General features: G+C 43.1%; 1 protein-coding gene across 1 annotated transcript in view; it reads left to right on the top strand.

Moving 5' to 3' along the window:
* Positions 1–1078: 1078 nt before the first annotated feature.
* The window catches only part of PROM1 (prominin 1), a 101223-nt gene continuing 89336 nt past the window's right edge, over positions 1079–12965 (top strand). Inside the window, 1 exon segment of the mRNA NM_001314109.1 lies at positions 1079–1346. Within this exon segment, the coding sequence (NP_001301038.1) occupies positions 1127–1346 (220 nt within the window). The 5' untranslated portion in view covers positions 1079–1126.

The raw sequence follows: 12965 nt of genomic DNA on the forward strand, positions 1-12965 counted from the left end.
GCTTGGTAGTTGCTTCTCGCGTTCCTGTTTCTTTCTCCCCGGTGGTGAGGAGTCTCCCTCCGCCCTGTGTCTCTTCCCAGGGACCCCTAATTCCCAGGTAGTGACTTGGGGGTGAGGGTTTCCATCAGCATTACCTGGTGAAAATGTCAGAAAGGTAGATGCCAGTCTGACTCGGCCTTAGAGAGCTTGGTTCGTGTCCTTGAGGTCTCTAGTTTGGGTTGGGGGTGAGGTAGAGAGGGGAGATGTCTGAAATAAGGTCAGTGAGCAAATGAGTAGAATTAAAAAGCAGGTAAGATATGGCTCCAGAACCAGGGACAGCAGCACTAGCTTGGAGGAAAAATAGGCATATAGTCCATGGCTGGAGGCTTCTGGGTGCTGCCGGGAGCCCCAGAGAGAGGGCTCTGTAGGAACGCTGTTCTAGCGTCTTACTTGGGACCTGAAGGCAAGCTCCCAGGTTTGAATTGTGATCCCACCGCTAATCAGCCCTGACCTTGGGCAAGTCCCAGAAGTCCTCTGTGGGGGCGGTTTCTCATCTGTAAATGGTAGAAGGGTCCAGACGGTCGAGCGCCGACAACGGTGTTGAATACATAGTAAGTGCTCAGTAAGCGTCTATATCCAAGGCTGCACAGCCTTCTCTACACTGTAGGGTGTTTCCTGAACCCATAAAGGTCTGTGTTCTGCATCTGACCCCTGGGGTGGGACCTTCTGGCTTCCGAGCCCCCGCGGCTCCAAGCAGGCTCTGCGCTTGCCTCCCACCTGGCGGATTAGGCTGCTGCTCGGGCTCTAAAGCTCTGCAGCCTCCTCTCCGGGCAGCTCCTGGGCAGGCGGGCTGCCTGCGAACTGAGTGTCGCCTTTCTGTCTCACCAGGGATGGTGCGTTGAGCTACAGATCCGGACCCGGACCCAGACCCAGACCCAGACCCAGACCCAGACCCGGACCAGCAGAAGGCTCTCGGACCCCCTTCGCTGCATGCCAGCCAGGCCAGGAAAAGGAGGACTCCGCACATCCAGCACTTGCAGCGCCTCTTCTGCACAGGAACGCAGGCTCCTGTCTCACCCAAGGCTTCCAGAACCTCTGAGGCCCCAGGCCCCCAGCTCTACCTCATGCGTGGGGGACATTGCTAGCCATGGCCCTCCTCCTCGGCTTCCTGCTGCTGCTGGAGCTGTGCTGGGACACCTCTGCCCTGGGGCCACTGTCTTCCACAAAGGGTTCCGATGGTTTGGAATTTGAATTGCCTGCCACCAACTATGAGACCAAAGACTCTAACCAAGCCGGGCCCATCAGTGTTCTCTTTCAAATCGTGCAAGTGTTCCTCCAAGTGGTGCAGCCCCATCCTTTCCCCGAAGGTAAGTGTGGGTGGCGGGAAAAGATGGAACTCTTCCCCAGACGCGCTCACGTGCGCACACTGAATATTATTTGTTAATAATGACACAGTAAACATGTATTATAGTCAGTATTTTATTTTATTTATATATTCAGTATTTTAAAGCATAAGATTCTAAGGGATTAGATTGCACAGGAGCAGAAAGTATTGAGACAGAAGTTAAGAAAACTTGTCCTCCGTTAAATAGGTTGTCAAGGAATGTGATTAGAAGAAATGAAACCAAATGATGTTGCTATGTTGGTTTTTCAATTCTTGATCTTTCTTCCCTCCCTTTCTTTTTTCTTTTTTTTTTTTTTTCCTGGTGAGAGCAATGAATTACTCTCAGGTGCCAACCAAAGGTAAAAATTAGGGTAAAAATGCAAATTCTCTGGCATCAGATAAGTTAATAATTACCTCTGGTGGCCAGGCCAGCACTGACAGATTGACCTCTCCTCCACACACCACAAAGTGTGATTTCACATTGCCTAGGACAAGGACAGGCCTGACCTCACCCCCCAGGTTTACCTGAGTTACTATTTGCTTCAGTTCTGAGACTCTTAAGTGTGAGGAAAGGAGGCATGGCCCCTTGTGGGAACTCTGATGGCATGATGCCTTACCCTTCCAGAGTTTTGCTATTGTTTGCCCCACTCCCTGTACTTGGAAGTCTGCGAGTGTGTGTTTTCAGTAACGAGATTATGAAAATTTAAATGGTCTGTGGAAAGTGTCTGCTATTACGGTTTGGGAGTCTAAATTTTTATTGACTTAACATTAGACCTATTCTAGGCTTGTTCTTCAAACTATGAAGATTTGAATACTATTATTGATTACTACAATATACGAATTATAAAATTTGTAGTAATCCTTATCATCTTCCTTAGCTGGTCAGCTGTTGTTCGTAAGAGGATTATGTGTCTGTGTATGTGAGAGAGAAAGAGACAGAGACAGAAAGAAGGAGGGAGAGAATGTATTTAGTGAACTTTCATTTTTTAAAATTTTTAAATTTTAAATTTTTATTTTTTTCAGTTAACTTTTAATACTTGTTCATATTATGAGCAGTTTATAGATTTTCATTATGATACATTTATGTTGAAATTGTCTTAGGTTTTTTTTTTTTGTCTCAGATTAAGCAATCAAAACAGTTTGAAGTGTAGTTCTCAATTTATTGTTAGTTTAAATTTCAGTTCAATGAAACAAATCACTCTGAGCCCTGTTGCCATTGAAGAGAACCTGAACAAATACTATGAACTATTTACGTCCCTGCTTAAAAGACTAAATTTGGAAATCTGAAAGATGCAAGTAGAAAATAGTTCATTTATTACTGTTGGATATAAGTTCACTATTCTCGATAGATACCACTTCCTTTGTTTGTGGACATGGTGTAAATATTATTGCATAATCAAATACCTGCTAATGTTTTTAGTCTTAGCTTCTGTGTTTTTTTTTATGCAAAAGGAATAGAATTCAGTTGTCTTATATGAATTTATAATGGTATCTTCAAAAAGATTGTGAAGCATCCATGTGTTATTAAGGTGTATCATGTAATTAATTAATCCTATAATCTCTTTCCATATGTTGCTTTATTTTGCTTCCTCTAGGTTTCAGAGGAAGGCTTTCTCACACTTATTTAACAGAGGAAAGCAATATTTTTTAAAGTTTTCATTCAAACGATCAGGTCAAAGGCATCCTGCATCCAGTGCCTTCTCCAGTTTTGAACTCCAGCATCATTATTAGTTGAGAAGGAGGTGTCTAAAGAATTTAAATCCTGCTGCAATCTGAGGGTGGTAGCCTTGTTTGTCCCTTGACCTTCATCAATACTTACTACTTTGGAAAAGGAAATTACTAAAAGTCTCAACGGTAGACCAGAGCAGAGCAGCACTACTCCTTGTGAAAAAATAAATAAATAAATCATTAGGTTGCTTCAAGAATATAACACTGACTTTCATAAGGGACATCATGGAGTGTTGATTTTTTTCCCCACCATCCCATTTTTTAAATTCTTTCATCCAGTTACTAGATCTCAGAATGGTTTCAAAGTGCCCTGGAGGTGTTTTGCCACATAAAGGACATACATGAGACATGATTTTTCCTGCTGGGGCCAGTTCATTTCATGAGCACCAGATCATAGACAGACGTCCTCATTATTGAAGATGCAAAAACAACAATGAGAGAGAGAGAGAAATGCAATCCTATTCATTAGCTTAACTAACTTAATACATTAATCAAAACAGATGACTTCTGGACCTCTACAAAGCAACATCTTCACAGAGAGAATGATCCCCTAGGTATACTTTGTCATTTGAAAGAGTGTTTTGAATGCAGAGTCCCAGGCCAGTGCAGAAAGGGAGGACCCTCAAGCCTGGGCTTCCTTTTCTCATGCTGTTGGACTGGAGAGTCATCCTGTATTGGAGCAAAACAGTGTATCACCTTTTGCATTTGTAACTCTCTAAAGCAAAGCCCATGTTGTATCCTTATAAATACAAGATGGAAGGCTCTTATTTAGCTAAGACTTTACATAAAAGCCTATTTAACTTCCTGGGCAGAAGAAAAGATCAGGTTAAGTCAGACCAGAAAGACAGGTAACTATACACCACAGCAGAATATGCTCGAGAACCTGGTGGGAGTATTTCATAAACAACTGCCCTAGTCTAAAGCTGCAAGAGGGATGCCGAGTCCCGGGCATAGACTCACCAAAAAGAGACTCATGGCTGACATTCAGGAGGAGTCACTTGTCCATTCCTTCAATTTAGAAGGGGTGTTGAAGGCAGGATGACCAGGGGGACTTGAGGGATGGATGTTCTGGGCACAGGCAACCACGTGCCCAGGGAGTAGAGGAGACATTGGTTCACAGTGGAACCATGAGGTGGGTATTCATTGAGTAAGTCTGCTAAGGGTCAGACCCTGACTGGCACGCTGGTGAGTTTTGTAAAGGGTAAGAAACTAAGGCAGCATGAACAAAAGTTTCCCTCACTTGGCAAGCATTTATTGAGAGTCCTTGCTTTCTGAGGTGCACCTCCTGGGGGCTGAGAGCCTGGGCAGAAGGGAATTGGGTTTTGGGAAAAGAATCTGATAGCAGCTGGTAGGAAAGGTCATAAGGAGGCAGCGTGCTCTGCAGTGGTCCAGAGGGAGGTAATAACGGACTAACTTAGCACAAGGCAGAGGTGATGGGGGAAACAGAGTCAGGATCCATTTCATGGATTTCATTTCAAAGGACTTCCTTCGGTACAAATCCTAGCTCTTGCCTATTGCCTGCTGGGTGATCTTGGCCAAGCTAATTTTCAGAGATTCTGTTCTCATAGATGTAATATGACTATAATCATACCTCATTTTGTAGCTTTTATCTGTGAAAAACATATGGAAAGAGATTATAGGATTAATTAATTACATTTAATACACATACATGTAGTGAAGCCTAGGGGTATAAAACCATGCCTGAAGGGTATAGATAAAATGCTCAATAAATGTAGCTGTTATTATTATTATTAGGAAGAATTGACCAAATTTGACACCAAGATTGATGCCAAAAAGGGACGTGGGAAAAAGAAGATGTCTCCAAGAGGGATCATTAAAATGTCCTTGCTGCTGCTCCATCAGGAATATTCTACATGGAGTTGCCTTTGTAGGAAGCAGTTCCAATACTTTTGATGTTCAATGGGCTCTGTCTCCTCCCAAGCCCCATAGCCACAGAACAGGGTCTAGAAGGCAAGGCATGAATGCAGTGCTAGTCTACTGAGTGGTCTTTACTCTTCCACTAAAGGCTACATCTAGCAGGCTCTCATTCTTCTCTTTTTTTGTTTTTTCCTGCCGTCCCCACTTATCTGTTGTGAGGCATACTTTGCTAAGTGTTATCACATTCCAATCCCCCAGCAACTTTGGGAGGTAGACAATAGTGGTAAATGATGGTCTTCTTTCTATTTATTATACCCTCTTTACAGATCAGAAAACTAAGTCAGAACAAGAGTATATGTTCAAGGCACACAGCTAGCCTTTGGCAGATGCATAAACCTCTGTCCCTGGGACTAGTTGTTTCTCCTGTATTCCACAGTTTACTTTGTGGGTCATTTACTTCCCTTTTACTTTACCACAGTGCTTTAAAAATGTCTGCGGGTCCCTATAAAAAAACAGTAATTTTTGCACACTTAGAGTGTGTGTTGCAGGAGATTATCTGGTGTGGATAACAAATGGTGCCTTTTTAATTTCATGTGTCTGTGACGAATTTGGCATAAATCATGACCCAAATCAGAGCTATTCAATTGGAGCAAGTAGGGAAAAAAGCATCCTTTGTTTTTATTTTATAGAAAGTCTCTAAAATTATTCTCAACTCTATTTTTGGTGTATTTTTAAATGAGATTTTAGGCTGGTTGACCTGTTTCTAACAGCGTTCTGGGTTAATCTGATTTTGGCATGTGGCCGAGTGGAGCTGGGTGAGTGGGAGGGGCAGGAGGAGGGAAGAGTGAAGCTTGTCCTCTGCTGAATCTGAGATCCAGGTAGGATGTTATAGTAAGTGAGAGTTCCCTCCATTGCAGGTAACAGAAACCTTTTAGCTAAGGGAATCAAAAAGGACTTTATTATCATGACTCTCATTTACCTCATGGTGCCCAGCCACCGGGGACTGAGCCTCACTCTGGGTCCTCCTTGCCTCCCACCTTGGCTCCTCTCTGCACATAGTCACTTTGTACCCTCGCCTCCGATCCCCCTCCCTCTAGGTTCCTCAACTCCTGCCTTCCTTGTGTCAGAGAGCTAGGACGCCAGTGTCGCAGAATTCAAGCCAACTTCTGGACAATGGTTGGGGGTTCTTATCCTTAAGTCTCAAGCCCCCGTTCCAGGCCTGCCTGGGCCAGTCACTAACCCACTAAATAGTGGCAGCCAGGGTCACACCTCATGGGCATGACACTGTGAGCCATCACTTTCCCCATGACAACACAGGTAGGGAGGTGCTTCCAGGAAAGGGGGTGGCTGGGCAGACAGCCTAATAGGCATGTCTTTGCCAATGTCCACTGAGAATCAGGATGTTATATTATATATAACACTCATGTGTTCTTAAGTCAAACAAAGCCAGCATTGTCTCCTTTAGATCATATCACTCAGATTGGCAATGGGCCTGGTCATAGATAAGGTCATTGAGGGAAAGAGCTAATATCTAGTGATCCTTCCTCCTCAGTGTCACTCACTGTGCTGGACAGGCTACAACTGTCATCACTTCTCATCCAAACTTATGTAAGAGCAAACAGCTATTATGTACATGCTTTGGGGATTTGAGCAACTCAATAACTCTAGGAGCTAGGTATCATTATTCTCATTTTACGGAAGAGGAAGCTGAGGGCCAGAGCGTAGTTGACTTGTCCATGCAACTAGTCTGTAGCAGAGGCAGGGCTGGAATCCAGGTAGGCTGGCTTTATCATCCAAGCTCATAGTTGCTGCCTGTATTTGCTGAACAGGAACTCAGGAGACTCGGGGACTGTCCCAAGGTCCCATACTGATGGCGAGGGGGTCAACCCAGGGCCGGTGACTTTGTGCCTCAGCGCTGCACCATGTTGCCTCTGTGGAGGAGATCTGCTGTACAGATTGCATTCATGTGTCCCAGTGACCTGTGAGTGTGGGGTGGGTTTGGGTGGGAAGTGACCCGTCCACAGACTATGATGGGCACTGCTCTAATCCATCTTATGTCTTCTTCATAGAACAGCTTTTGCAGCTAAACTGAAAACCTAGTCCTATTGACTACATTCCTGTAATGTTGTCTATAAGGTCCTGCTGGGATGTGCTCCTGACACTATGCATGTAAACAACAGAGGCGTGTTACACTTCTCTGGGAAATGTGTGCCAGGCCCACAAAAAGACACAAGAAAAGTTCCCTACTTTTCTAGTCTCCAGTAGTGATGTCCTTTTAGGCAGGCTTCAAATACATGCAGGAAATGAGAGATTAAGTATGAATGTAAATAAAGAGAGGCCACCTGAGCAGCTACTGGATGAAGCCAATGTGGTGTTAAACACCACTTGTCCATTAGTGTTGAGCGGAAGAGAAGTCGTAAAATTTGCTCTTGGAGAAGCAGCTGTGAAGTGTGGACTATACAGGGAAGGCAGCGCTAGGCCAGAACTCCTGAGCAGGTTAGACATTAGCAGGAGAGATGGTAGGCCTAACAGGCCTGCCATGTATCCTCTGCTTGGCTGGGATCTAGATTTGGAAATGAGCCCAGTGCTTGAGCAGTGGTGAGAACTCATATTCTGGAGCCACTGCTTGGTTTGAATCCTGGCTCCTTTGTTTACTAGCTCTGTAACCTTGGGTAAGTTACTGTCTGTAGTTTTCCCTCTGTAAAATGAAGAAAATAGTCATGCTACATTTGGGATGCCTGGGTGGCTTGGTGGGTTGAGCATCTGATTCTTGGTTTCAGCTCAGAATGTGATCCTCAGGGTCATGAGATCAAGCCCCACATAGGGCTCCCTGCTGGGCATGGAGTCTGCTTGAGATTCTCTCTCCCTCTGCCCCTCTCCCCATTCTCCCCAGTCTCTCTCTGTCTCTCTCTCAAGAAAAGGATAAATAAATAATCATGGTGCTTTTTGGTCATCATAATATTTAAAGAAATAATGTTTGCAAAGCAGTTAGAACGGTGTCTAAGATACACTAAGAGCTGTGTGTTTGTCAAATAAAATTTGAATGTATGAAATTGATTTGAATGTATAAATTTCATATCTATTAAAAGCTTTTGAAGTAATGTCAGATTTTGGTGATCACATGGACAAAAGAACAAGTATTTATTTGACTTCCACTGTATTGGTTTCCTAGAGCTGCCATATTAAATGATCATCAACTGGGTGGCTTGAAACAGCAAAGATTTATTCTCCCTGAGTTCTGAGGGCCAGACATCAAGGTATTGGCAGGGCCTTGTTCTCTCTGAAAGCTCTAGTGGAGAATCCTTGCTACTTTCAGCTTCTAGTGGCTCTAGGTGTTCTAATCTCTGCCTGTCTTCACACGGCACCCCTCTGTGTCACTGGCCTTCCCTTATAAGGACCCCGGTCATTGGATTTAGGGCTTACCATTTATCTAAGATAATATCATCTCAAGATCCTTAATTATGTCAGCAAAGACCTTTTTCCAAATGAGGTCACTTTCACAGGACCTTGGGGTTAGGACTTGAACATGTCTTTTTGAAGGCCACCTTTCAACACACACACCCACTACATACTTCTTTCGTTCTCCCCAACAGCTCAATTATATCTAGTAGTGTGCCTAAGGTCATATTTCAAAAAAATGGAACCAGATTCAAACCTGACTATTTGATTCCAAGTGCTCATATTTTAATCTTGCAAATATGTAGTGAGCTCCTACTGGGTGCCAAGCCTAGTGGTGTTTGGCAGAGATGGCATTAGCCAGGTTTCTCTGTTCTTGAAAGGCTGACATCAAGAGAGGAGACCTCCACCTCCGTAGTGGGCTGTGGTGCAGGGTGGACTTATCCTTGCTCATTGTCAAGTGCCAGTAGTGGGCTCATGGCTGTCTGGAGGAGGGATTAATCATCATGGGGCCAACAGAAGGCTTCATGGAGGAAGTAGCATTTGAATTAGCCATAGGATGTGAAAGGGTTCAAGAAGCAGAGGAGAGCACGCAGGTGCATAAGTAGAGGCCTGATTGATGCAAGTTGAAACAGGGGCTCTTGGGTATGGCCTGGAGAACACCGAAGCTAGAGCCCTGCATGCCTGGGAGATTGTCAGGTCTACAGAGCCACACAACTACATGGGGCTCTGTAGACAGTGAAGGATGGGCATGCTCAGTAAACCTCCTCACTTAAGCTAACAGGAGGAGGTCGTGGAAAATATGCGTTGTCCACTGAGCCTGCTCCTAGAAATTTTCAGGTACACTTGGACACTAGTGGACTAGCTCAGTGCTACCCCAGATGTGGCATTTGGAACAATAGCATCAACATCACTTGGAAACTTCTTAGGAATCCAGATTCTTAGGTCCCACCCCATATCTACTAAATCAAAATCCTTCTTTTAATTTAAAAAATATTTAAAATATTTTTATGTAGAAGCATAATATGCATACAGAAAAGTACACCTAAATCTACAACTTGGTGACTTTTCACAAACTTCACACATCTGTGTATCCAGCCTCCAGATCAAGAAAAAACACAAGCTTCCAGAAGAACCCTGTCTTGTTTACTGCATATTGTCCTCCAACTCATCCCAAGAGTAAAGCCTCTTCTGCCTTTCAATAGTATAGATGAGTTACACCTGATGGAATGCAGTATATTATACACTTTGTTTCTGCCTCCTTTTACACAATATTTTATTTGTAAGATTCACCCAGATTGTTGCAGATAGTTGTAAATATTCATTCTCGCTGTTGTATACTCTTCTATCACATGAATATACTATAATTTATTGATCTATCCTACTGGCTTGGCTTTTGGGAGGTTTCCAGTTGAAACCTGTTTTAGTCAGCTTGGGCTGTGGTCACAAAATACCATAGATAGGGCGGGGGGCATGTAAACAGCACACATTTATTTCTCATAGTTCTGGATATTGAAAGTCCACAATCAAGGTGCAGGAGATTTAGTTTCTAGTAAGAGACAGCTGCCTTCCTGCTGTATCTTCACATGGAGGAGAGAGAGCACAGTCACACAGGTCTCTTCCTCTTATAAGGCACTAACCCCATCATGAGGGTCTACATCCAGGCCTCATCTAAATCTAATTACCTCTCAAAGGCTCCACTTCCAAATACCAGGATGCTGGCTTCACTATATGAAGATGAGGGGCACACATGTAGTCTATAACAGGGCCATTAAGCATAGTGCACTATGATGAGTTTTGTGTGTGTCTTCTGGTGATTACATATACGCATCCCTGTTGGGTGTATACCTAGGAGTGAACTGCTGGGCCATGTGGTGTATATTTTTTCACTTTTAGCAATACTACCAAACTGTTTTTCAAATGTATATATATCAATCAAATATCTTTTTAAAAAAATTTTTATTATGGAGGATTTCAAGAATGTATGAAAGTAGAAGGGTCTGATGAGCCTTCATTTACCTGTCACCCAAGCTTAAATAACTTTTTACACATAATCAATATTTTTTTAATTAAAGATTTCTGTTTATTTATACATAAGAGACATACAGAAAGAGGCAGAGACCTAGGCAGAGGGAGAAGCAGGTTTCTTGCAGGGAGCCAGCCCAATGTGGGACTCCATCCTGGACCCTGGGATCATGCCTTGAGCCAATGGTGTTACTTACTATTCAATCACTGAGCCACCCGGGTGTTCCCAACTCATGATCAATCTTATTTGATTTCTACCTCTACCTAGTCTTTCTACTCAACCTCTTCATTTTGAAGCAAACCCCAGTCTTTCTATCATATCATCTGTAAATATTTTAGTACCTATCTCTAAAAATAAAGATGCAGGACTATTACACTGTAGAAAGTCAATAGTAGTTCTTCAATATGATAAAGTATTGAAGTGTTCGGATTTCTTTATTGTCTCTTAAATGCACTTTCTTACACAGTTTGGTTGACTTGGGATCCAAATAATGCCCATATATTGCAATAGGTTGATAAGTCTCCTTATGTCTCCTTAATTTCTAGGATGTGCCTTGAGGTCTTTTTCCTCCTTGCAATTTGTTTGCTGAAGAACCTAGTTACTGTTCCTGCAGTAATTCTTATAGGCTGAACTTTCCTGCTTCCACTTTCATGGTGTTCTTAAATGTTTCTCTGTCCTCTGCATTTCCTGTAAAGTAGTATTTATAAAGATCAGACACAAGTTCATTCTGAGGACAGAAGCACTTTATAGGTGGTATTGTACATTTGCACCAGGATACGGATACTATCTGTCTGGTTGTGTCTCTTTTTGTGATGTTAGCAGCACTGATGACCACGTCTAGTTTCATTCATTCATGATGAGTCCAGCCCTTTCAATGTTATTTGCAAACATGCTTTCAGGTCTATTAAAAATCTTGAGGAACCAAATGTAATACTTTGCGTGTTCTGTAACTGCAAGTTTTCACTTAGTATTTCATGGACATCTTTCCAGGTCTGTCCCTGTTAGGGTGTTGCCTGAACTAGAAAGGTTTTTTAAACAAGGAGCTTGAAACATTCATTCACCAGCCTTTTGATGTAGAGCCAAGACTAAGACCTTTTTTTTTTTTAACATGAGTTAATTGTTTGAAGTTTCATGATTAGCGTTTACGATATAAATAGCAGCCAAAATGTATCCTCTATAATTTTTGGCTTCTTTGTTTTGATTTCTTTGAATTCAAAGAAAACACTTAAAGTTCAGAGTTGTGTATTTTTAGTTGCTTTTTCTTCCCAGACTTTTATGATTTACTCACTCGTGATTTCATCTAATTGGCTGGTCTTTATTAAGTCTTTATAGAACTAGTTTTCTGTGCTCGTTCTTTTTATGTGCACATTTCCTCAGTTTGTGTAATATTTAATTACACATTGAACTTAATATACATAAAGAGGCAGAGAGAAGCTTGGTAGTAAATGGAGGGTTATGGGTTGAATTGTTCCCCCCACCAGTTGATATGCTGAAGTCCTAACCCCTGGTATCTCAGAATGTGATCTCATTTGGAGATAGGGTTGATGCAGGTGCCAGTAGTTAAGATGGGGCCATACTAGAGAAGAGCAGGCCCCTAACCCTGTGTGACTAGTGTCCTCAGGAAGGGAAAACTGGAGACCGATATCGACATAGGGAGGATGCCATGTGAAGGGTGGAAGGATGCTTCCATAAGCCAAGGAACTGCCAGAAGCTAGGAGAGACCTAGAACATTTCCTTCTCTAGAACCTTCAGAGGGAGCATTGGCCCTATCCCCTCCTTGATCTTGGACTTGCAGCCCCCGGAACTGTGAGACAATACATTCCTGTGTTTTAAGCCACTCCATTTGTGGTATTTTGATGCAACATGCCTAGCAAACGCATCCACTGAGTAAGTAGATGCATGGGCCGGTGTTGCCGAGGGCCATGTGTACCCAGCAGAGGTGGTCACTTCACAGTGAGTGACAATGCACAGCCATGTTTTCTGAAGGAATAAACTGAGGGCTGGGTAATGTGGTCAACTGGAAAGTGGAGTTTAGCTCCCCATTTCTCCACTGTGCATTTATATATTTATGATCCGAGTCATAGCATCCATGCATTTCACTCATGAAGATTCAGTGATATGTGCTGAAAAGGGTAAAAAAAAAAAGGAGAAATTAATGGTATAAATGGGTCTCTCACCAACCTACAACCACATCACGTAGTATTCACCTGAAGGAATTACTGCCTCCATCAGCGTTTAAAAGAAAAACTGGCATTGCTTGTTTGAGGCCAGTGACTTAAGGGATTTTCATAGGTAATTCCTCTCTCTCTGCTTTTTGTTGACTGTAGTCCCTGTCTGATGTGGCGTCTCAAGCCCCTTCAAAGTCAAACACCTCTCTCTCTTGCCTCTCTGTCCTTCACATGCCTCCTGGTAAAAGTCCTGTCGTTTCTTTAAAATTATCCTCAGGCTCCTGGGTGGCTCAGTTGGTTAAGCATCAGCCTTCAGCTCAGGTCATGTCATGATCTCAAGGTCCTGGGATTGAGTCCCATATTAGGCTCCCTGCTCCTCAGGGAGGAGGAAGCCTCTCCCTCTGCT

This window comes from Canis lupus, chromosome 3 (assembly GCF_011100685.1).
Source record: "Canis lupus familiaris isolate Mischka breed German Shepherd chromosome 3, alternate assembly UU_Cfam_GSD_1.0, whole genome shotgun sequence".
Lineage (NCBI taxonomy): Eukaryota > Metazoa > Chordata > Mammalia > Carnivora > Canidae > Canis > Canis lupus.